The 26,853-nt window shown below is 37.8% G+C and overlaps 1 protein-coding gene across 2 annotated transcripts; it reads left to right on the top strand.

Annotated features, from left to right (window-relative positions):
• Positions 1 to 8,761: 8,761 nt before the first annotated feature.
• Positions 8,762 to 21,312, top strand: LOC136230407 (pre-mRNA-processing factor 39-1). Of its 2 annotated transcripts, none has more exons than XM_066019473.1 (14): positions 8,762 to 8,902; positions 9,296 to 9,751; positions 10,286 to 10,395; positions 10,825 to 11,054; positions 11,665 to 11,832; positions 12,667 to 13,021; positions 13,506 to 13,649; positions 16,174 to 16,326; positions 16,448 to 16,564; positions 17,543 to 17,623; positions 17,740 to 17,889; positions 18,522 to 18,824; positions 19,154 to 19,267; positions 20,807 to 21,312. In XM_066019473.1, the coding sequence occupies exons 2-14, from the start codon at positions 9,337 to 9,339 to the stop codon at positions 20,912 to 20,914; spliced, it is 2,448 nt and encodes an 815-aa protein (XP_065875545.1). In that variant the 5' UTR covers positions 8,762 to 8,902; positions 9,296 to 9,336; the 3' UTR covers positions 20,915 to 21,312. The 2 variants fall into 2 exon arrangements, with proteins under 2 accessions (XP_065875545.1, XP_065875544.1); XM_066019472.1 differs by having other exon boundaries at positions 8,810 to 8,994.
• Positions 21,313 to 26,853: the final 5,541 nt, after the last annotated feature.

The raw sequence follows: 26,853 nt of genomic DNA, 5'->3' as shown, positions 1-26,853 counted from the left end.
GATGGAAGAGGATCGGCGAATACCCCATATTGAATTGGAAGATCAACTGCGGAGTATGATGGAGCGAATGGGGTACACACCTAGGACAAGAGTAGAGGTGCAGAGCGATTCGCCCTTCGCTCCATCGTTGCGGGAATTTATTCCAGATCACAGGATAAAAGCGCCGGCGATACCTAAATACTATGGGGACCCAAATTCTGATCCTGAAGCACATGTCAGGAACTATAGAGAATTAATGGATGTCGCAGGAGTGAGTGAAAGCATAATTTGCAGATTATTCTCGACCACTTTGGGCGGAGCGGCATCTGATTGGTTTCGGTCTTTACCTACTGAATCCATTCACAACTAGAATCAATACAGTCGTGATTTCTGTGCAAAGTTCGTGAGCTGTAAAGCAGCGGATGTGACGGATAGGCAGCTGAAGGAGATCAAACAGAGAAATTATAATTCCCTAAGGGAATTTGTTGTCGCATTTAATGATATTCTGGTGCGGTTACAAAACCCGGATATAGTGAGCATTCGCAATATCATGGCGGATGGAACCACGGATTGGAGCATGCGGGAGGAAATCATCCGGAACAAGCCACGCACCGTGGCTGAACTCATGAAGATAGCAAAAGAATTCATGGAAGTGGACGACGTTAACAGGGAGCATAGAGCTCAAACAAGGCGAGAACGGGAGGCGGCTAGACACACTTCAGATGGTCGACGGCATCAAAACCAAACAAATTACAAGGATAATTTTGTTCGAAAGGGCAATCATTCCTTTCAAGGGGGGGGATACCAAACACCATTGAACACGACTCGTTATGAGGTGCTACTTTGGATTGAGAAAAGCCCCCTGAAAAAGGATGTGCAGTTTCCTGAGGCCAAGGGACGAACCAATTTGGGGAGATATCCTAACAAATATTGCAGGTTCCACAGATTGAATGGCCATGACACAAACGATTGCTATGAATTGAAGAAGGAGATTGAAAAGCTGATCGAGAGAGGCAAACTGAGTCAATTCGTAAGAAAAGAGGCGAGTGACGAGAAAACAACGCTCCCGCATGAAGTGGATGCAAGACCAGAAAAGAAGCAGAAAAAAGGGTGATAAACGTGATAGCAGGCGGGATCTATGAGCCTCCAACAAAAAGGGCTCGCCGTGAACAGCGAAAAAGCAACACACATAGGGGGGATGCCCTCAATTACTCATTTGCGCGAATCACGGAGCCACATGCGGATGCTTTGGTGATTACAATGGCCGTAGAAGGATGGGACGTTAAGCGGGTCCTTATTGATACAGGCAGTTCTTGTAATGTTATTACTCGGACTGCATTCAACAAGCTGGGAATTAATGACGAACGAGTGGAACATACGTTCATGGATGTAACTGGTTTTGGAGGTCAATCATCTCAAACAAGTGGACAGGTGGTGCTGGAGGCAGAAATGGGTGATAAGAATCTAAAATGGCGAGGTGATCTGGAATTCGCAATTATTGATCTCCCATTGGCCTACAACATAATTCTGGGGCGTCCGTTCCTATCGGAAACGGAATCGCTCATCTCAATGAAGCATTTGACGTTACATTTGCCAACACACCAAGGGCGAGTCATAGTGGAAGGTGATCAACTTGTATCTCAACAAGCCTATACATTGTCACTTGAACCAAGAACAGATGAAGAGGATAAGGTTGATGAGAAGTTGCCGACGGAAGCGTTGGGAGAAACGGAACTATTCGCCATCTCAAATGACAAGAACGTACGAATAGCGGCAGGACTCCCAGAAGAAACGAAGAAAGCCATTACCGAGGTGTTGATCCAATGCGAGTCGGCATTCGCAGCTCCAAATGAAGTGCTGAAAGGAATAAGTCCAGACATAGCCACCCATCGTTTGAATGTGGACAAAGGTGCAACCCCAGTGCGACAAAAAAAAAGAGGACACGCTCCAGAGAGGCAGAAGGCGATTGAAAAAGCTGTGGCGGATTTGCTAAAATCAGATGCAATTCGAGAAGTCACATATCCGGAGTGGCTAGCCAATGTGGTGCTAGTCAAAAAGCCAAATGGAACGTACCGAATGTGCGTCGACTTCAAAGATCTGAATAAAGCTTGTCCGAAGGACATGTATCCGCTACCTAACATTGATATATTGGTAGATGGGACGGCAGGATTTGAAGCTTTATCGTTCACCGACGTGAAATCCAGTTACCATTAGATACCCATGGAGAAGGCGGATGAAATCAAGACATCATTCATAACTCATCAAGCAACTTATTGCTTCAAGGTGATGCCCTTTGGACTGAAAAACGCGGGAGCAACATATCAGCGGATGGTGAACAAGATATTTTCAGACAAGTCAGGCGAGAACTTCTCGATCTACGTAGATGATATGATCATTAAAAGCAAGAAGATGCAAGACCACCCGCAGGATATTAAAGAAATCCTGGAAGTGCTGATCAAATATGGCCTCAAATTGAACCCAGAAAAATGCACATTTGGAGCAAGAGCAGGAAAATTCCTGGGTTTCATTGTTAGCGGCAAGGGAGTTGAGGCGAATCAGGAGAAAGTAAAAGCGGTGATGGAGATGAAAACACCGAGGAACATAAGAGAAGTACAGAGACTGAATGGGCGGTTGGTGGCATTAGGGCGATTCATATCATGCTCAGCTAGGAGATGTCTACCTTTCTACAATGCCATCAAAAAATCTAAGTCCTTTGAATGGACGCCGGATTGTCAAGAGGCATTTGAGGGTATAAAACGATTACTATGTTATCCGCCCTTAATGAGCAGGCCGGAAAATGGAGAAGATTTATTTCTTTATGTATCCGTCACCAGTATGGCGATCTGCACTATGATGGTTCGAGAAGAAGAAGGACAACAATATCCAGTGTACTGTGTGAGCAAAGTCTTGAAGGAGGCAGAACTCCAGTATTCGAAGTTAGACAAAATGGCCCTCGCGGTGATAACCACGGCGGCTAGATTAAAACCATACTTTCAGGCGCATACTATCATTGTGAGAACTGGTATTCCAATGCGAAAGGTACTGCAGAAACCTGACGCATCCGGCCGATTGATGGAATGGTCAATTCGCTTAGGAGAATTCGATATTCGCTATGAAGGAAGACCAGCACTAAAGAGTCAAGTACTCGCCGATTTCGTGAATGAGTTCACGTGGGATGATGACGAATGTCCAAAGGCACAAAAAGAAGAGTGGAGCATGTTCACAGATGGGGCATTATCCACAGATGGAGCTGGACTGGGAGTCGTCATCAAAGGCCCGGAGGTTATTCGCCTGTACTATGCGACAAAGTTAACTTTCGAAACTACCAATAACGCCGCAGAGTATGAGGCAATGATATACGGATTGAAGTTGCTTAATGAACTTACGCCAGAAAGAGTGGTAATCTACAGCGATTCTAAACTCATGATAAATCAGATCACAAAAAATTATCTGGTGAAACAGGAGGATCTGGTGAAATACCATAAAGAGGTCGGCAGATTGACGCAGGAGTTAACACGCAAGGGAGTCGTTTGGGAAATGGTGCATGTTCTGTGGGGCCAAAACACAAAGGCTGACGAATTGGCAAAAGCAGCGGCGAGTAGAGAACCATGGAGTCAAAAAGCATGCGATTTGGAGATAAGATCGGCACCAGCATTCGAAGTCGATCAGATTATGGTCATCGAAGAACTGGTAGATGATGAAGATTGGCGGATGCCCATTCGCCAATATTTGGAACAGGGAGATTTGCCGGTTGATAAAAGCTTAGCCAGAAAGCTAATTGGGCAGTCAGCGAGATACTCAATTCGAGATGGAACTTTGTATCGGAAATCGTATACATGTCCATGGTTGAAATGCATTAGCTGCAATGAAGAAGACTACGTGCTGCGAGAACTACATGAAGGAATTTGTGGCGCACATGAAGCCTCGGCGGCGTTGGCAAGAAAGGTTAAGTTGATGGGATATTACTGGCCCAAGGTGGTGGAGGATTCCCAGAAGATGGTTGCGGAATGTCGCAGCTGTCAAATCCATGCGAATGAAAAGCATGTTCCCGGAGCCGAACAAATCACTATAATGACGGCATGGCCATTCGCAACATGGGGAATCGATATAGTGGGCCCATTCCCAGAAACAACAAAGAAAAGGAAGTACTTGATAGTCGCAGTTGACCACTTCAGCAAATGGGTAGAAGCAGAGGCAGTAACCGCTCAAACACCTGAGCGAATGATCGAGTTCTTACGAGAGAACATTATCATGCGATTTGGAATCCCACAAAAGCTTATAACCGACAATGGCACCCAGTTCAACTGTGTCAAATTCAAAACATACTGCGAAAGCATGGGAATCAAGAATCATTTTTCTTCTGTAAATCATCCTCAATCGAATGGTATGACAGAGGTTACCAACAGGGCCATGATTCAGGGAATCAAGAAGCGGCTAGGTGATAAAAAAACAGGTTGGGCGGATGAGATACCCCATATGCTATGGGCATACAGAACTTCTGTCAAAGCAGCAATGGGCAAAACACCTTTCTCGCTGGTTTATGGAGCCGAAGCGGTCCTGCCTGTTGAAATCAAGTCGCCTACAGATCGGATAATTTATTATTGCGACACATAAAATCCTATCAATATTAGGGATGCATTGGATTCTGTTGAAGAACGAAGGAAAAAAGCTTACATGCAAATGGCAGTGTACCGTAATAGAATCAAGAAATATCATGACAGAAGAGTGCGAAAAGTGATAATCAACGAGAACGACTTGGTCTTGAAAAAAGCGGATAAAATACAATCCAGAGAAGGCAAAGGCAAATTAGGTGTCAACTAGATTGGACCGTACAAAGTATCCAAGAAGCTGGGACCATCAACTTTTGAAATAGAAGAAATGAGCGGCAAAAAGCTCCCGCGCACCTGGAATCTAGAGAATCTACGCCTATATAAACAGGCCGAGTAGTTCAAGGAAATGACGAGTACTCTTTTTCCTTTTATGAGTTTTTCCCAATGGGTTTTCTGATAAAAGGTTTTAATGAGGCTTTGATCCCACACAGTTTATGTACCCATGTAATAAGAAGCCTTTTTTCTTTATCAATAAAGGTATTCAATTATTACATTTATTCAATATACTACGTCCGAATGCGGATCCTTTTCAACATGATCACAAAAACACATAAATGTGTTGCCTACTAAAGAAAGGCGGATGCATGATTACGCATCACTCGCAAAACCTTATGGTTAATCTTAAAAACACATAAATGTGTTGCCTATTAAAGAAAGGCGGATGCATGATTACGCATCTCTCGCAAAACCTTATGATTAACCTTATGATTATTTTTGAAAGAAAAATCATAAGATAAGGCATAAAATTAAGCGAATAAACGAGTACTCAAAAAATTGCAAAAAGGGTCTGGCCACCCTAGCGAAAACGAAACTAACTACAAAGAATTACAAGGATGAAGTCGGCAAAAGACAAGGGTAACATATGAAAATAAGGGGCAACAAGGAATAAAACGACAATCGCACATGTAGGTAAAGTGGCAAGTAAAAGAAAATTTATATATACGAGCAGTTTGTTGCATACAACAGTTCAAAATATAAATCAAACTACGCTACAGCTTCCTCTCCTTCACCCCTATTGCCCTCCTCGCCTTCAGCGGCTCCCTCATCTCCTCCAGTGGGCGGATTTGCTTCAAGCGAATCCTCAACAACCCTCGAATCAGTAACCGCTTCAGAGAAAGGTACCTCTTGCTCAGACTGAGAAACGCCTTGTGGTACCTCTACTTCCGCGTTCTGATTAGGGATTTCGCAGCTAATTGGAGAGGCCTGAAAACTCTGCCAATCTAAGAGGAGTACCTCATCCATATCAGCATCCTCGGCTTCCAGCTTGTCCCACTTCTCAGTTAAATCCTTTTCAGGGATGGGAACCTTGGGGCGGTTAAGTATTCGATCTGGATGTCCATGCTCATAAGCGGCATGAATTCGCTCCCCATACCAATAGATGCGAGCACCATCTTCAGCGAGAATCTCCTCAGCCCTCTTCTTTTGCATCTCCAGAGCCTCCTTGGATGAATTTAGATCATCAAGGACCTTTTGCAGCTCGTCGGACTTAGCCTGGAGGGATTTGAGAGCTTCCTCCTTCTCGCTCATAGCCTTCTGACAAGCGCCTTCAAGAGCCTTTACCTTCCCTTGGACATCATCATAAAGCGACTTCTGAGTCGCTAATTCAGTACCAAGGTTCTCCAACTCTTTAGCTCGTTCAGCATCCCTTCGGAGAGCGCCCTTCGCGAAATTGATAATCTGCATATAAGACGGCTCGCGAATAAAAAGGGCGAATAAAAACATGCGATTACTATGGACACAAAATCCTTGAAAGGGAATGACAAGCTTCTACCCCCAAAACAACAATATACCTCTATGGCGCGCTTCTCGATCCCCTCCATAGCAGTAGGAAGCGGTACTTGTTCTCGCACGCGGGAAGCAGAGGGGAGTCGCCTAAGGACATTGTATATGGACGAAACAATGTCCTTACAGGAGAAACTCACGGCCATGCCAAAGGTCCTAGTCCACCACCCGCTGATATCGGGAATGGGCTGCGAACGCATAAGGAAAGAGATCAGAAGAACAGCAGATAGCTTATAAAGAACAATAAACATTACAATAAATCAAGATACTTCGTGAATTGGTGTACTGCTCTTTCCTTTTGATGAAGCAGATATGGGTGTACCGCCAACAGTAGGAGATACAGATGTGTTTCTCTTCCTGGGACGAGAAGACTCCGTATCTGCATTATTCTTTCGCTTCCTAGTTAAAGGAAGGTCCTCAGAAACAGAAGTGGGACCTTGTGAAACGGAAGCGATTGGAAGGGAAGCTGCCTCAACAGAAGGAGCCGCCCCCACAGGAGAATTCGCCCCTGCAACAGAAGTTGTTCCCTCCATCCGCTTCTTCCTTCTTGCTAGAGCTTTCGCCTCCCGATCTGCAGCGAGTTGAGATAAAGGATCACCCCTGCAAAGGGTTAAAAGAAATCATCAACTTGGAAATGAAAAAAAGAAAAGTACCTTGAACAAAAACGCGATAAGGGATATAGACAACGCGATCTCCCTCGCGGTAGGCAATCGCCACTCGACTTCTTAGCATGTGGAAGGCCTGATCATACGTCCATACAAAAGGAGGCGTACTCTTCAAGAACTTTATAACAGCGGATTCTTCCTCACTGGGGTAACCGAAGTTCAAACTCTTTACATTGGGCCGGCCCCAGCAGCGAAAGAAGTTTGGATTCCCTTCATTAAACTTGATAAAGAAGTAAGATCGGTCCCACTCGCGGATCTTGTTCAGCTTCTCGTCGAAACCATAGTAACCGCTCTGACGGATGAAAGTGAAATACCCCTTTGGGTAGTCGCCCGGTCCTCTATCCTCCCCGGGAATGATGGTCTCGAGACCTTGAAGCCAAGGATACTGCTCCCGCAAATCATCAATTGTCTCGCGACAAACTAGGCTTCCTGACCGGTCCTTCTTTGGTAATAAACGGGGGGTTGGGACAGGTGGCGGAATCAACTTCTTAGGGTCAAAACCTAGACCCTCATCGGTTGTATTCGCTAGATGGAGGAAGTCGGCGGGATGGGAATCAGACCCAGGAGAGCTGGTTGAAGCTTCATCGACCTCATGAGACACCTCGCGGACGTAATTTTCATCGAACGGTGCGAAATCGAGGTCAAGGTTCGACATATTGATGAAGAAAAATGAACAGAAGTAAAGAGCCGAACGAATTACAAGTAACGGAAAGGAAAACTTACATGTGGGAAAGAATACAGAGAAGAACGAACACTAAGGAGTTGACGCCGGAGAAGAAATGACAGGAGAAGGAAAGAACAACTTTCGAATTTTGAAAGAACAACTTTCGAATATCCAGACAAAGACGAAGAGTCCCCTATAACATGTGAAAAGACCCTAAAGGGCTCTTGCCAAACTAAAGGGGAGGCATGTGATGATCCGCGAAGCCAAAACGGGCCGAATCATAAACACGGGCCCAATCTACACTTAGACCCATGGTCCAAGATCAAACGGGCTCCGAATAAAGGGAGCGGGTAAAGCGAATAAACCACCCCGACATCCTAAACGGAGCATTAAAACTCCCACTCAAACACGTTTGTTGCAACGTAAGGGACGTGGCCTAGAAGGAGTAACCGCCCTCGGCGGTTACTTCAGAACACTTATAAAAAGCCATAAGCCCAGAGGGGGAGGTAGGTTTTTCATATTTTTGCCAGCAATACTATTATCAATTTACCAACCCTCCTACAAAAACTGACTTGATCGTCGGAGAGTTTTTCCGGAGATCCTGTCTCCGGTTCTGTTTTGCAGGTAACTACGGTGGAGATCATCTAATCGGATCCAGCAAGTTAACACACCTAAACCAAAATGAACACCATCCTTAACTTTTTGTAGTCCAAACACAACTTCTGGTATATTTTGCTCATGTTGTAGCAAGTAGTTGTTTAAGGTGATCATTGCTCTTTTGACGATATATTTGCGACAACGCAACCATCATCCGGTTCTGGATCATTTTTATCATTATTGTTCATTATTGACTGGATAATTTCTTCGTCTGTATGCATTTTACAATGAAAAATTATCTATAAAATAATAAATATTGATTTATCGATAAATGAATAATTTATTCATTTATAAATAAATAAATAATCTCGCTTAATGAATATTTTTTTCCGGTTCCCGAACATGCATTTATCAGATGCGAGCCAAAAACTAGAAACTTCACCCTCTTCCCGTTTCTGTGTTGCCCTCGTATTAAAGAAACGAAACGGCAAGAAACCGAACAAAAACTAACCCCAAGCTCCTTCATCTTGGAGGCGCCGAATCCCAATCTTCAAGACTTCAACTCTTTCTCTTACACTTAAACGCCACCGCTTCTTCTGCTCCTGGTAACTCTCCCATTACTCTCTCTTCTCTCTCTCTCTCGCCGCTACTACTCACGTGGTGTACTTAGGGCTAATTCGGTTCAGCTTTACTTAGGGTTTGTTCTTTATCCATTGCGCGTGCTTCATCATCTACAGTTTTATAGTTTATTTTCTTGCAATTTGAAGATCTGATATTAGGTGTTTAAATATTTACTTGTACTGTTATTGTGCAATTGATTGCTAGGAGACTGAAATAGCAATTAATTAGCTGTTAACTTTCTCGTAATTTTGTTTGTGGCAAAATGGAAACGGGTGCTGAAAAGTGGAAATAGCTGTTTTGTCATGTAATTTTCAATTGTGTTTATCCCTTCAATTTATTTTTTGCTGAATATCGTTTGTTGCTTTTGTGTCTTGCAGATTTTAGTTTAGAGATACATATTTTTTTTGTATAATTTAAAATGGGGGACAGTGAGATGGTAGTTGCTGAAACATCTTCAGTGACAGACTATGCATCTGCTGCATATGCTTCTACTACATATGATGATACCAACTCAAATGTTCTTCCTGATTCTAGTGCTTATGCCACTGAGGGTGTTGCATATGCTGTGCCTGCTGCCTCTAGTTTTGCCGATGGGAATACATATGGTACAGATGTCAACTCAACAACATACGAGAAGCAAGATGTTGCAATGAGCAATGCTACTACTGAGAATGCATCTCTGGAGCCACCTCAACCTGATATTTATAATTCTTCTGTAAATGGGAACACCAGTGGTGAAGTAGGAAGCATGCCATCAGCAGAGAATGGTACTTCTGCTGATATAGCTGGGGGGGCTGATGTTGATGGTGAGCAACAGTATGTGGATGGCTCTGGTATGTTTGCTGTGAACTTCTGATATTTATATAGTGTAAATATTACTGTATTCTTCTGTCGTAAGGTGTTAATAGAATCCTTTGTAAATCTGCTTGCTAACCCCCTTTTTTCTTGTGCATATTGCTCTTGATCCTTGACATTTTCTGTTTATGCTATATTCATGGTATACTTATAGTAGTTTTGTTAGCAAGGACTATCAATGATCAATGCTCTTTCCACTTATAAGACCCATTTTATTTTCCTATATTTACCTAAAGCCTTTTATATTGGCATCTTCATGTATTGGCTGCTTAGTTGCATTTGTTTTTGAATGAGTCACCAATTTTTTTTCATTAAGATAAATAAATTTATCTTTATTACTTCTTTTCAAGTCTGATATTGTTTTGGTTTCTTGGCTTTTTGCTAGATCTTGATATTACTGCTCCATACCTAGTACTTCTTTTAATATTTCTGCTGATTTGGCCCTCTTTAGCTTTTATTCTGTGTTCAATACTTCAATGTGTTTTGTTTATTTTATCCTTTTATTTCTGTAGAGCCACCCATGTCAGGTGAGGAGGAACGGCTGTGGAGTATTGTCAGAACTAATTCTTTAGAGTTTGATGCATGGACTACCTTGATTTGTGAAACAGAGAAGAATGCAGGGGTATGAATTTACAATATATGTTGAACTGAAAGCAATTGACTTCATTTTTTTCCATACGCATTTTCGGCTGCAGGGAATAGACTATAGTAGCTTATTTTCATTTTGTCAGGTTTCTAATTGTTGTTTATGAAGCTGTCCCTCAAAATGGCTGTGTTTGTTGCACTCTATAATGCTGGGAATCTGAAAATTGAAGAATGCTTACTAAATTTCTGCATACCAATATTAATGAGATTAATATAGGTAGCAAAAAGTAATGCGCTATGCCTTAACTTTGATTGTACTTGAAAAGGAAAAAGAGAAGGAAATGAGGAAATCAAGGATTGATTAAATTGAAGAGTAGATGTTACTAATTTGATGATCTCACTTGTGGGATATTGGAGCTTCTAATACCAATTTAACATGCTTTAACAATTTTCTTTAATGATGCAGGACAAGATCTCGAAGATTCGAAAAGTATATGATGCCTTTTTGGCTGAATTTCCATTGTGCTATGGTTATTGGGACAAATATGTAGAACATGAGCAACGTTTTGGTTCCATGGACAAAGTTGTGGAGGTATATGAACGGGCTGTTATTGGAGTGACATATTCAGTGGACATGTGGTTGCATTATTGCACATTTGCCATAAACACTTATGAGGATCCAGATACTATCAGAAGGTAATATCAGTTCAAATTTACATTAATATTGTTTGTAAAAATCGGAATCCTAATTACATTTTTTCCCGTGTCGGAAGAATCTAGTAATTTTGTTGCTCTCTAACATCATTTCAGTATGCCTGCAACAGCGATTGCTCACACTATGGCGAAAGGTCTGATGGGAATGCTTAGAAATGCATTTTTTTGATGTCCAAACCCTTGGCTTTGATGCTACTCTATGGTAGCTGTTTGAAATTTATTTTAGGATGTCAAATCTATTATCCCGGTGTCATTACACACCTTTTCTTCTTCTTCTAACGGTCATAGATAATAGTGGTTTTTGAATTATCACTGTCTTTAACTTTGACACTCTGAGGTTCATCAATATGCAAAATGCTGCTGGGAAGATCTCATCCAGTTAAGGGCTAAGATGGCCTCATTCTCTGCTCCATTTCAGTTTCAGACATAGTATGATTTATATCAGGAAGGTAAATGCAGCATTTGGAAGTGTCATGCTGTTAGAGTGAATTCTTCCTTCTCCTTCAACATTAGTGCCGGTGTCTCCCATTATGGATATGTCATGGGTTTGTGTATATATTCATGTTTTAAAAATATTCTTCTTGTGCATCAGGCTTTTTGAGCGAGGATTAGCTTATGTTGGAACAGATTATCACTCTTACCCCCTATGGGACAAGTACATTGAATATGAAGAGATGCATGCTCAGTGGGGACATGTTGGCATGATTTACACAAGGATATTAGAGATTCCAAATAAACGGCTGGATGATTACTTTAGTAGGTAAGTTTTTCTGCTATATCATTGACATATAAATCTTTCATGCTAAATTACTGTAACATGCAATGAAGCTAGTTCATAATTGCGTGTAATGCTAAGATGGTGACATGTAGCTGTAACTAGCTTATGTAATCTCTGCCTGGGCAATGTCTTTTGGCAAATTGGCATGTATGCATTTCATGAGCAGAAGCAATGAACTGCAGAGGAAAATTGAGTTTAAGTGCTGCACTTAATTTTCTCCACATATCTATAGCTTCTAACATGCATTAGGTTTTTTAAAATATGAATTTATTTGATATATTTAGTTGAGAGTGAATGATTGTAAGGTTTGATGGATTCATTCTCCTTTGATTACATATTGTGCTTATTTATATATTTCTAAATGCTTTTTTGTGTCCGTAACAGATCTTCAACGAGCCTTCTTTTTACTTTAAATATTGTAGCTCAGATGTAGATATGTTTTTATATCCTCCCAAATTACTAAATAAGTAAATTTGACTTTACAAAGAAAGCAGAAATATTTTATGAACTTATCAAGTTTGTGCCTGCATGCTCTTACAAGTTGTTCTTCCCATATCATGGAGGCTTGAATGTTCATTCTTTAGACAAGTCTTATTTCTCTTGTTCATTCAGGGTAAATAAGTAGTTTTTGGTTTGGCAATGTCTCAAACTGTTCAAATATTTTTGGGAGACAGAATGAGGTTGCAAATTGTTAATAGCTCTGATTTGTTTCCTTCCTTCATTTTCCCTGTTTCTTGCATCAGGCTGGACATTAATATTGTAAGAATGCTGAAAAATGTGTGTTTTTTTCATAGTTTCTTGTTGTCGGGTTTGCAGATTTAAGGCTTTTGCTGCGAGTCACACTCTCTCGGAGTTAAGATCTTCTGAGGAAGCTGCTCCTGCTCCTAGAGAGGAAGGTGACCAAGCAAATGAGGGAGAAGTTCATCCAGACGCTGCTGATGAAGCCTCTAAATCTGTAAGTGCTGGCCTAACAGAAGCGGAGGAGTTGGAGAAGTATATCGCCGTTAGAGAAGAGATGTATAAGAAAGCTAAAGAGTTCGATTCGAAGATATCTGATTATGAAAATGCTATTAGGAGGCCTTACTTCCATATGCGGCCCCTCAATATTGTGGAGCTTGAGAATTGGCATAACTATCTGGATTTTATAGAAAGAGAAAATGACCTGAACAAGGTATTTGGGTTTGTTTACTGTCCATCCTTGACTATTTTCATGGTTCGTAGTTTTTAGTTGCCCTTGTTATACATTGACTTACAGTTAAGTAATATCTGCTGCATCATATGCTTTATTGGCTAAACCGTTGGATGAAGCAACTTTTTAAACCGGAAATTGAACTGAGACTAAAGCATGGGCCTTCGATTTGGTTTCTTTAAGGCTAAGTACTTCAAACCCTCATTTGTCAGTGGAGATTCTAGGTTCAAGTATGTCTTGAGATTTTATTTGTCTTAAAGTTCATATGTTATGCATGCAGGTATCTTCTTGTCTTCCTAACCTATCTGTCAGGCAAGGAGGGTCCCTCCTTTCGTATTTGAGGGGCCTTTCTGTTCCCCCAATGGAGTATTTCTTATGCAGATCTCCTTGTGCTTTGTGTTTTCTAGTTTGTTGAATAATAGTATTCCTGTATGCCTTCGCTAATGATGTTGAATGTTTGACTCAGGTGGTCAAGTTATATGAAAGATGTCTAATTGCTTGTGCCAATTATCCCGAATATTGGATACGCTATATCCTATGCATGGAAGCCTGTGCCAGTATGGATCTTGCTAATAATGCATTAGCTCGTGCAACTCAAGTGTTTGTAAAGGTATGGAATCTCACATCTGGAACACAACTCTATGATTTCATGGATTGTTGTTGCTACATCAGTTGCAATTAGTATACGGTATAGTATGCAGCTCGTACATTGATTTTTTCATTGGGTTGGCTGTGAGTTTTCTAGGTTTTTATTTCTTTTACTGATTGGATTTTGCAAATTTCTTAAATTTACATGCATTTTATTCTGCTGCTTATTGGGATGTAAAACACTGAAGTAATCTGAAACCAAAGTTAATGGGGGTTAGGAAATCTGGATCTTGTCAGGGTGGAAAAAAGAATGAGGAATATGCATAGTTGCAAAAGGCGAGCCGAGGCGATAAGGGCAAAATATCGCCTTGAGGCGAGGCGACCGCCTCTAGCACGTGAGGCGACAAAAGAATTAGAAAAACATAAAATATAAAATCATAACTCAAATTGACTAGTTTAACTTCTAAACTTGCAAAACACAAAAACTAAATCATTCATGCGTATCTGAGATCGTTTGAGCTCTCTGCCTTGACCTCTTGAAGATACTTCCAACAAGAATCCATTCTTTTTGTAGCTTTAGATGTATTAGAATTACTAATACTCATGGAAAGCCTGCAAAATTTAGGCAGGATAACACTTAGAACTAATAACTAGTAGTAAACTTAACAAAACTAATAATAAACTTGCACAACACAACAACAACAACAACAACAACAACAACAAAGCCTTAGTCCCGAAATGATTCGGGGTCGGCTAACATGAACCATCGTATAAAACCGTGAAAATCAAGTCGTGTCAGCGACACAGATTCGCTCCCTCCACTCCGTCCTATCCACTACCATATTTTCCTCAATTCCCAATAAACTCATATCACTCTCGATCACCCTCCTCCAAGTTTGCTTAGGTCTTCCCCTACCCCTCACCACTACATCCCTTTGCCACTCTTCGGTTCTCCTAACCGGCGCAACACATTTAGAACAACTAATAATAAACTTGTAAAAACTTAATAAAAATTTCATAAAAAATTGAGCAGCATAACATTTAGAACAAGTCATAAAAATTTGGGCAGCATAACCCTTAGAACCAAGAAAAGTAAGAGAGGAAGAAAAGAAACTAAGAAGATGAAGTAAGAAATAGAAGTTAGAACAGAACAGAGAAGAGAGAGAAGTAAAGTTGTCGAAGTATGTACCTTTTAGATCGACGGTGCTGTTGGAGGAGATGAAGTTAAGTTGTCGAAGCGGATGAATTAAGCCTGGAGGAGATGAAGTCTTCGAACTGAGACACCGAGAACCCTTTCTATGGCAGTCGCACGAACTGTCTGATTACAGTTAGTTCAATTTTTAACCTAAATTTCACCTGAGACACAAAGGCGACCGCCTCTCGCCTTGAATTGCCTCTCGCCTGCGGTGGAAAGGCGGTCGCCTTTCGAATTTCGCCCGCCTTAATGGAAGGCGGTGGCTTGATCGCCTGGGCCGCCTCTCGCCTCAGGCGATCGCCTGGGTCGCCTTTCGCAACTATGGGAATATGGATATCTCAATTCATATGACTGCTAATGCTTCTTCATTTCCGTTTGTTATTCTACTGTGCCTCAACGAATAGGTGTAATTCCTGTATGTTTGACTCTCTTCTCTGAATTTTGTTATTGGGTATTTGAAGGCATTTTTGGTTTGCCCGTTCTTGTTGTGCTTATGGAGATTGAGATTGACATTATGGCTTAAAAGAAATATAATGGTTAATAGCACAAACTTGTTTGCTTGGGACAAATAGATTCTGATTAACTTTTTTGGGAAGCTTGAATACACCCTGAACTATGAGAGCCAATAATGAGTTACAGCTGGTCAGAAGAATTGAGCTAGTGTGGCAAGTGAAGATAATTAAGATGATATGGGCCCGCGAATAGGATCTTGTCACACGCATTTTCACAAGGAAATCCTTGTTTTCCCTTCCTTCTCCTGATACTGATTATCGCTAGCAAGTTGATATCAATTTTAATGAACTTCAAACACTGTTTTAAGCTCCATCGTCTGTCAAATCACCTCAACGTGACAAATCTGGATCCTCACCAAGAAAACCAGTCTCTATCTTCTCAACCTGGTATTTTTTGCTGCAATAAGAGGTCTTAGTGGGTAATCTTGAGAAGTAAAAAACTGAATTCTTAATTCAATGTAAATGATGATTTTGTTTTCATGATATCTCCAAGGGCAGGGGTAGTTGGCTTTTAAATCTTGTGGCAGCATACAATTGGTTCAACCTGAAGTTTTTATGAGACTAATCCTCTCTACAAGCTTCCCTGCTGTCTTTCCAACTTTCAAAAGCAAGCTTCCCTTCATTATCTTGCTGCTTCAAGTTTCCAAAGTGCATATCTGTGGTGGACAGTTTTTTTTTCTTTGTTAATCATCACATCTTATACATGCTATGAAATATATATTTTTATCAGATCAGGTGTAGGGTTTCTTTGAACTAATAGCTGAAAAGTAATAGTGATGTATTTCTTGCATCAGAATGTCCTCATGTATGATTTGTTTGTTTATCCTTGGAATTAACAGAGACAACCAGAGATTCATCTCTTTGCTGCCCGATTTAGAGAGCAGAGTGGAGATGTAGCTGGGGCCCGAGCTGCATACCAACTGTTACACAGTGAAATTGCACCTGGTCTTCTTGAAGCAGTTGTTAAACATGCAAACATGGAATATAGGCTGGTAAGAGCATGCTATCAAGTTTTTTAATTCTGAAGGATGGAGACATGGGGCATCAGCTGGATCTGGATTTTGATATAGATATTAGATGTCTTACCTTGTTCTTTTTGATTTTGTTCTCCAGGGAAATCCAAACGATGCTGTTTCTTTGTATGAACAGGCCATAGCTATTGAGAAAGGGAAAGAGCATTCACAGGTGTTGCCAATGTTGTATGCGCAATATTCTCGGTTTCTGTATTTGGTAAGTTCGGTTATGCTGTCACTTGGCTGTTGATCTCCCACTTCATACGTAATATATGCATTGCAGATTCAAAATAAATTTTATGATTTATGTTTGTAGTATGCACATTGTAAGTGTTGAAAAGTGTCAGATATTAACATGAAGTGGACCTTTAACTATGAGCTTGAGTTTTTTTTTTTTTTTTGAAAGGATCAGCTTGAGCTTTTAGTTCAATTGGTTCCATGACATGGTATTAGGGCCAGTTGGACCAAGTGGTCTAGGGTTCGATTCCTGGCAGCCCCATTTGTTGATTTAATTGCAGGACATGGTAATATGGGCCTGTGTTGTGCATGCTTCAAGCCCAGTGGGCGTGTCAGATATTAATATGAAGTGGACCTTTAACTATGAGCTTGAGCTTTTAGTTCAAATGGTTCCATGACAAAAAGGAATGATGCATCTTTTAGCAGAGGCTTTTCTTAGGCTTAATGAAATGGTAATTGTTGTCTACTTGTGGCAACCTAAATAAATTTTTTAGTTACTTAGCAACCACATGCTATTTGTTAAAGAATGATACTTTGTAACTTTTCTGGTGCTGGATTTTAAAATGGGACAAAATTTAGCCTCTTCTGGTAATGGCTCTGTTTTGTGCTATATTTGTAATGGGTTTGTGCCATCTTGGTGAACTACGAATTTTGTGGTTAAATTCTGCAAGATTTGTGTATTCTACATTTCAGTTACCTTTTAAGTATATATATTTTTATGTTTTGCAAGATGTATTTGTATGTCATCTCACTATAATTATTTTGGGTTTGGTCTGCTATAGTAATTATCTTGTGCCTTGAAACTCAGGCAAGTAATTTCATTATTACTTATTGTCATATTTATTTATGCTTTATTTTGTGGTTGCCATATATTTTAAAACATAAATGCAGTTTGTCAAGGAACTGTAAGTGTTCTGTTTCTAATTTCTTATGCGTTCTTCTGAACTTATTTTGGCAGGTTTCTATAAATGTGGAAAAGGCTAGGGAGGTCTTAGTTGAAGCACTTGAGCATGTTCCATTATCAAAACCCATTCTTGAGGTTACCTTTCTCTCTCCTTGACACGCCTCATGTATGAACAGGCATTACATCCTCTCAATTGTCACATCTATCTTGTTCATACCTAATATTTTTTCTTCTGTTTAATTATCGTGCAGGCTTTCATACATCTGGAATCAATTCAGTCATTGCCAAAGAGAATTGATTACTTAGATGCGATGGTTGAAAAGTTTTTGGTGCCCAACTCAGATAGCCATGGTGCTGCAAATGCTACTGATAGAGAAGAGCTATCTTGCATTTTCTTGGAGGTGGTCCTTTTTTTTTTTTTTGTATTGTCTTAATAGTGTATTTCTTTTTCCCACTTCTACTTATTTAGTAGAAAGATCAACTAATTTTTCTTAATTGATTTGAATGAAGTATATAACAGAATAAATGTCTTGTGGTATGGCATATAACTTAAAGTAAATGTGGCAAATTGCTGTCCTCTCCTCTCTGTTGTATTGATAGTACTGTAGTCTGTATCCAATTTTACTAGCTAAGCATGTAATTCTGTGCTCACTAAGCATGGAGAAAGGAAGGGAATTTCAGTAAAGAGAGACAGAGGAGGAACTAGATCTAGACAGATACTGTTATTGTTTTCATCAAATAACTCATAAGATTGCAAGTTTCTAATACTACTCTTAGTCTCTAAATTTTATGAGCTAATTAGAGTTAATGAGTCACCAAACTGATTTATCAGAATCATCTGTAAATTCCTGGTATTCACAATTGTAGCTCCTCTTGCGCATATTTCTTCATTTTTGTTTCTGTTTATACCATATCAAGCCACATTTTTTCTGAAATAATGAAACTATAAATACAATAATCAGTCTCAGGAGTCTAGGTTGAGAAATGATTGGATGCCTAATTTTGTTTCTCAATCTTTCATACATATTTACAGTTTCTGGGAATGTTTGGAGATGCACAATCTATAAAGAAGGCAGATGATCGGCATGCCAAGCTCTTTCTGCCCCATAAGAGCAAGTCAGAGTTAAAAAAGCGTCATGCAGAGGATTCTCTTACTTCCGATAAGGCAAAATTAGCAAGATCTTATTCTGATACTACTTCACCTGCGCAGTCTCTTATGGGTGCATATCCAAGTACACAAAACCAGTGGGCAGCAGGTTATGGTGTACAAGCTCAAGCTTGGCCTCCAGCTACCCAAGCGCAGGCACCCCAATGGACCCCTGGCTATGCCCAACAGGTAGGTCTTTTATTCACAATGCTATATCTTGATGTTTATGAGATTGGAATGGTGTATTTGCTAACTGCTAAAGAGATATGTAGTTGCTGGTGTTTCTTATTGAATGACCAATGGACTCAAGAAATTCTGTAGTTGATTTTGTCACTCGCTCTCAACTATGAGAGAGTACTATATCCATGTACAAAATGGAGCATTTTTCTTTCAAAGATTGAGAAACATTTATTCACTTCCAGATTTTTTTGTAGATCATTATCTTTGAAATCTTGCCATCTAGAACTGGATATATCAACATAAGATGTAATGAGACTGATCGTTTTCTATTTTAATAGGCTGGATATAGTACATATCCTGGTTATGGAAGCAATTATACAAGTCCACAAGTATCTTCTACTGCTTCACAAACAGCTGCTTATGGAGCTTATCCCCCAACGTATCCTGTCCAGGTACAAAACATATTTGAATTCACTTTATACATTATGGCAGTTGTAATGGTCTCTTCCCTTCTCATACTTTTTCCTTTATTCCGTAAGCTTAGGAGAAAAGAAGAACTTACTTTTGAGGTCACTTGCAATTTGCAAGTTTAGACATACTCGATATAGTTCTTTTTTTCCTTGAGATGTTTCTTAATTGTCAATGGCATATAGATGAGTATTGCATGGGTAATATAACCCAATACCTGTTTGTTAAACAAAAGACCTCTGAAGCACGGACACGCGATAGACCTAACGTATCGCGTGTCGGATACGTATCCGATACGGTGTCGGGGCCGTTTCCGTAATATCGGAAAGTTGGACACGCGTATCAGTGAAGGATACGCGTGTCCCAGGAAAAAAAATGTCGATTCTTCAAATTTGAAAAAACAGAGGTTCAACTTCAATCATCGATCGTTATTTCAAATAGATTTGGAGAGCAGGAATATGCAACGATTATGTGTATGTGCAGAGAAATTAAGATCAGAGGTAACCCAAAAGACATAGTCTGTGAGAGCAGTTACAGATTCATCAATCTTATCAGAAAAACAGTGTGAAACAGAGTATCTGTAATTCACTGCAGAAAAATCATATATAAAAATATATTTTTAATATTTATAAATGTGCCCCAATATTTTTAATATTTACACGTTCCCCCCACGTATCCGTGTCCTGTGTTTTATAAACTAACTGATTTGTTAAATCTTTTGCCACATGACAATTTTTGACTTGACATGTAAATATAACAATTTTTTTTATTTTTTTTTTATATATATACTTAATATGTAGATAAATAAGAAAAAAAATTAATTCCTTATTTATCCCCATATTAAATCTATATGGAAAAAAAAAATCTATTGTCACGTGTATATGTAATGTGACCAAATTTAACGAATAGGTTAATTGTCCATCCAAAAATGTGTTAAATGTCACCCATGGGAATACTTCTAAGGGGCAAATGTTACCAAATGATACCACCGGTGGCAAATGACAAAATTTTGGATACCACTGTGGTTTAATCCTAATAAAAATTATTAGCACTTATGTTACTGTCTCCCGTTTGAGATTTGGGTTACTGGGAGATCAGAAAAACGGATTTTGCCTTTTCAGCACACACAGGATACAAGACATTAAACTGATAACAAATGTTCTACACTAACTACCCAACAAAAGTACCTACACCTGCCAACATTTTAATGGCTATGAGTGCCTCTTTAATACTTGACCAGCCCGTCACAAAACTCAAGACTGCTGTGAATCAGTTCCAATAGCATGTGATTCCAGTATTCTGTTTTACAATGATTTCCATTTCCATGATGCATTCTGTTGCTAAGTGGCCTAGTATGGAAGGTGATTTATGTTACTTGTGCTCACTTTTTTCGCAATTAATCCAGATTATAGTTGGATTCGTTTGTTCCAAAATATTACCTGTATCCTTTGATGTAGGACAGTAATTTATGTTGTTAGTGTATCATATTTTCTATAGTGCTTGATAGTTTTGCTATCTTTCAGCAAGCTTTCCCTCAACAGAGCTATGCACAACCAGCTGCAGCAGCAACGTTGGCCCCTCCTCAACAGGCAGCTGCCGCTCCACAGCAGTTCTATGGGAGTTACTACTGAATTGACCGACTAGTGTCAATTACTGTAATTTTGTTTTCCCTCTATTGTTGAGATGCTAAAGGTCCTTGTAACTTGTGGCTTTTTTATTTGTTGTGTTTTTGTTGTTTTCAAAAGTAAAACAAGGTAGTGTAGGTGTAGTGTAGCGTAGGTGAAATGTGGGAGGAAAAAGTGGAAGATGAGAAATTTAATCTGTTTAGGTGCTACTGTAGGAGTTTTAGTGAAGTATATCATGTTTATGTTAAATTCCATTTAGCCAATTTTTGTTATTTTAGGAGTTAATATTGGTTAAAAAGAATTCAGAAAAAATGTCTAGCTTGGTAAGTGATTGTTATTTGTCAATCTTTTTCCTATTTGAATCATGCTTCTTTTAGAGGCTTTATTCAGTTGCCCTTTGATCATTTTGATTTTGGTGCGAGGAGTTGTTTTTTTAATTTTAATTCACTAGTGATTATTTATTTTTGGTTGCCTTAACTTTATGCTCCTCAAAAGTTAAAAGAGCTTCTCTAAAATTATATAGTTTTAGATAACGTTTTTGTAATTTTTCTATAAACAAAAAAAAATACTCAAAATATAAATTTTGAATGTTGATTGAGTTTTATGTTTGAAGGTGGCTTTTCTTTCTCTATGTATACATATATACTTAGAAAAATTAAGTGTTAATGTTTTGAAGCAAGTGAATCTCGGTGGAATTATTTTTTTAATCATGTTAACATTGATAATATAAGGTAAACAAAGGTTTAATTTACTCTAAAATTACTTCAAATGTAGAGGTTTGCCTTTTCAATTAAGTAAAGTGGTATGTTTGTTATGTTTACTTTATGTTCCAATCATTTGAAGTGTGAAGCAAATTTCAATGCAATCCAATATTGATTGTCATGACTTTGATTGATATCACAAGAAATAATGAAATTGTTAGTATTCGAAGCTTCCCATTCTAAGAGGCTTTGATTGTAACAGTTTAGTAAAATACCATGTGGTATAATTTACTTCACACTCCAAAGGAAAATCATTATCTCAAATCTTAGTGCAATCATTTGAAAGGAAAATAATTATCTCGCATATATAACCAGTCATAGCTTTCCAATTAAGCAATATGGAACATTTCACATGTCCATCTCACGTACAATTTATTTGGAGAATGAAACTAATATTAACGGAAGATTCAATATTGAAACATTCAAATCAAGCGAATTATATTTATAATTGGATCGGGCTGTTATAATTGATATTAAAGCTAATTGTTCATGTATAATATGTGGTTTGAGGATGAACCAGATAAAAATTGTTGTAACAACCCGGTCTTGAGCGTGTGGTGTTAGGGTAGAACGCCTGAGCAATGAGCAACTCTAAGAGATGGTGATGAGAGCAAAAATGAACTGAATTCTACATCAGAAAAGTATAAAGTGATTGTCACTCATGTAGACGCGTTTTAAAACCGTGACATCCTAAGGTGTTGGGTTCAAACCAAATATGACAATATCCACATGGTATTGTACTAAGTTGTTACAATTGCTATCAAAGCCTCTCAAAACAAGTAGTCGGGGTGCTTGAATACTAACAAACGCTTCAAATTTAGAGGGAATTTGTGTGAGGAGTATGCCAAAGATAATAATAAAAGTTATAATTAGACAGATGTGATATGGAGATAATCAGGATGAATGTCCCTGAGCTCATTGTCCTACGTTGGGAGCGGTCTTTGTGTACACTCCGACGATCAAATTTGTAATAAGTAGTAAGAGAATGTAGGGAGGGAGAGAGATAGAGTTTGACCCCTCTTCTTAGAATCAATAGGATGCCTTTATATATTCTTTGGGGACAAGTGGATATGACCTTATTTTCCTCCTAGATTGGACCCGAAACTCCCATTGAGCGGACCTAGATCTAATAAGGATTATGACAGGCTTTGGGTCGTAAGCCCTTGCTTCGTGGGTAAGGGTCAATTTGTAAAATTATTGTTATTTCTTATTGGGCTTGGTTGAGCATAAGTCTATTTACCGCATCAAGAAGTCCCCCCTAAGTGAGATGCTCGAGAAGGGAGGCATTTTATGCGAACCCCGTTGGAGTTGATTGGATGTTTTGACGCAACATTTTCAAGGATTTGTTCATAACAGAAGGAAAAATATTCCTAGGTGATGCAAGAAGTCGCATTAATTAGACTAAAGCGTGCATTTATTGAAGAAGCAAGTGCATTTGTTCATATGTCATAACTGTCATATGTTTCTGCACACCGTGTTAAGGGCTTTAGAGGAGGTGTTGTTTGGGTTGTTCGCCACTATGATAAATACCCTTCTTAACTGTGGCATAAAAAAGCTTTGTGATAAACAATTTTCTTTTTAGAGATGAAGTCATGCTTTGCTCCTGTTTTTTTAGAGATATGGTACCCTACTCTTAGGAGAAAATATTCTTCTTCCCGTCGTCAAAGACCACTCATTCATTCTTGCTTTCAATACCTTTAAGACTTTTCGTTTAAATTTATCCTTTGTAGGAATTGGGTTTAGGTTATCTTTTTCCCCTCCTTTTTCTCTTGAACTTGTAAACCTCCAAGTTAGTATGTTTGGTGAGCCCGTGAAGGATTTTAGGGGACCCAAGGAAGCAACGGTGGAGAAGAGAGAAAAAACGGGGAAGACAGTGAGACGAATAACGACTAAGTTTGAGAAGAAAAACACCATCGAGGTTGGATTTATGACGCAGTCTGCCACTAAGGGGACGACCTCATTTGCGAGGGAGGAACGGAAAAAGGAGAAGGAAATAAAAGCGTTCAAGATGAAATTAGTCCCACACTTACCTCGTCCAAATTGCTTTGTGAGATACCATCATTGTCTTGTGGAAATAATATTGTCGCAGTTTTATAGGATATCAACCGCACACTTGCCTCTGTTTATCGGAATCTGAGGTAAGAAATGTGGCCTCGAGGTAGAGTAGCGGGATCAAAGTATCGATGAGAGAGGTTCAATCCTTAAGGGTGACTTGAGTTGTTAAGGGTTTCAAGTCGTTTAAACTAGACATCAAGTTCGAGTCCTAACGTACATAGAAAATTTTAATTGGGAGAGGATCCAACTAAAAAAAGTGTCTAACGAGTCTCGAACCGAAAAATCGAACAAACTGTAAAGAAATTATGTCAATGTAGTTTAATTTATATTGCTTCAGTATTGTACAAATATACATAGATACAAATTTATATCTAAAAAATAATTAAAATTAACGTTTCTTGCAAATAATTTAAAACAAGTATGATTATAATAATTAAGAGGTTAAGAAATAAATTATTTTCAATTATTTATATAAAAAATGAGACAAGATACTAAAACAACCTCAAGGTTTCAGGAAGAACTAATTTAGTCTCACGTTTGTCAAATGGAAAATTGATATCCAAACTAAAATACGTGACATTTAGGTGTAGAGGGATTAACAACATAATCATCTTATATGTCAAGTTGTGTTATAATTTGACCGAATATTGATTTGAAATTGTGTTGTTTTGTATATAAAATATCAATTGTCATTATATAGTTTTTTTCACATTTTTTCCTCTCCTAAAATTACTCTCAATATAAGTTATCTATTAATTGTTTTTAAGTTTCAAAACTCCCATTTGTCTTCCTTTCTTGAAACTTCTCAATTAATCTATCTATACTATATATAATAGCGGAAGCAGAGAGAATTTACAAGAAGTGTTTTGTATGCTATTTTACTTAGTTGGCACTGTAGCAGCAAAAAGAATAAATGAGTTTTAATTATCTCACATTATTTATTGTCAATTGATAGTCCATTAATTAAAGTAATAAAAGAAAGTAAGAGTTACAGGAAGATAAAAAAAACACAAAGCAAAGAAAATCTAAAACTCACAAATAAACCTATATATAAAGCATTATACATAGTATCTATATCTATACTATATATAATAGCGGGAGCAGAGAGAATTTACAAGAAGTGTTGTAGATTATGTATTAGTTTTATTCTTTTTTTTTCTTTTTTTCTTTTTTTCTATGTATTAGTTTTATTCTTAATCTTATACTTTTGTTCTTACTACAAATAATATAGTCTTATAATTTTGTTCTTATTTCAGTAAGAGATTCAGATTTATTTAGGAGCGATTTCTATTGATAAACTGTATTAATAGCATTTTTTCAAGAATTCGGAAAATTTAGACTTTGATATCTCCAATTGAAGAAATCCGATAGAAATAGAAGATGTATAAACAACTGAAATCGGGGAAAGCAAATGTGTCAAAAATTACAGGAAATCGTTATATTTCCAAAGGTAATTATTCGAGTTTTTTTCATATGCAGTAGTTATTTTGTTCTCAATTGTGTTGTTCCACACCTCTTGCTGTCTTATCTATGTTTTATTTTTTATTTGTCTTTTTTTTCAGAATAACTAAATAAAGATTTTGTATATTTTTATTTTTTTTAAGTATAAGTTGTTAGATGTAATCATTTCGATTGTTAACTCTAACTAAAATTTGGATTTTCGGCTTTATATGAATTCAATTGTTAGGTTTAAGGGGGTGTTTGGTTCAAACTTCGGAATCGGAATTGGAATCGGAATCGGAATGTTACGGAATCAGAATCGGAATGACTGTTTATTTATTTTGTTTGGTTTAATCCGAAATCGGAATCCGATTATTTTTAAGAGTGTTTGGTTCAAATTCCGGAATTGGAATCAAAATCAAAATCGAAATCGAAATTGAACAAAATCAAAATTTCTTAAATTTTAATAAATAAAATATAAAAAAAAGCTACAGAAAAAAATTAATTATAAATAATATACTATATTATAGTATATATAAATTATCTAAAGGACCAACATATTATACATAATACTATATTCTACTATTATATAAATAAATATGCTATATATATCTTACAACCAATAACCAATCCATTACTATATACATGGGTACGTTTTATTTTCTCTATGTTATGCCAAGCAGTTGCAAAACGTGGGCTGCTTTTTTTTTTCGTTTTTTTTTTTAAACTAAATTGGATAAGGGAATGGGAATCATATTTGATTGAAGGGGAAAGAGGAGGGAATGGTTGATTCCCATAGTGGGGTGAATGTCATTCCCATTCCTATATTAAAATGGTAAAACCAAACATTAACAAAGGTAATTAACTTTGGTCATTCCCATTCCCTATTATAAATAGAACAAACCAAACACCCCCTAATTGGAGTTAGATTAATTTTCCAAATTCAGAACCTGATGAAGTCCACATATTTTTTTTTTTACGATTTGGGTTTATCTAACAATTTTTTATTTTTATACATTTTTTGTATGAATAGATATAAAGTTTCGCACAATAGTTGTTTATTGAAGTTGGAAACATATTGAAGAAAATAATTAAGGAGGTATTGAAAAATTATACTTACAATGAAATTTATTTCAATTATAAATCATGTTTTGTCATGATTACCATTCTAAGTTTCTTTCTCATTTTTAGTGATAAATTTTATATCTATATCTATATTATTATATATAATAGTGGAAGCAGAGTGGAATTAATGAGGAGAGTTTTAGAGGTCTTTTTGATAAGTTGTCAAAATAGTAACAAAGGAAAATTAAAAATACTATATCTAATCTAATTTATATTTAATAAATATAATAAAATAACTTATAAAATATCCCAACGAAAAAATTATATAACGTCAAAAAATATATAAGGATCCATTCAAAATCCATTAATTTAAATTTAATAAATAGAATTAAAATCAATATTATTGAAAAAAAAATTATATTTATATTTAATAGATATAATAAAATAACTTACAAAATATCTCAACGAAAAAAATTTATATAACAAATAAAAAAATATGTATAGATCCATTCAAATTCCCTTTATTTAACTTTAGTAAATAACATTAAAACCAATATAATTGAAAAAAAAATTATAACATATTGACCAAAAAATTATGTAATGATCCATTCAAATTCCATTCAT

The sequence above is a fragment of the Euphorbia lathyris genome, chromosome 5 (assembly GCF_963576675.1).
Source record: "Euphorbia lathyris chromosome 5, ddEupLath1.1, whole genome shotgun sequence".
NCBI classification, from domain to species: Eukaryota; Viridiplantae; Streptophyta; class Magnoliopsida; order Malpighiales; family Euphorbiaceae; genus Euphorbia; species Euphorbia lathyris.
This window is presented reverse-complemented; position numbering and strand designations above follow the sequence as displayed.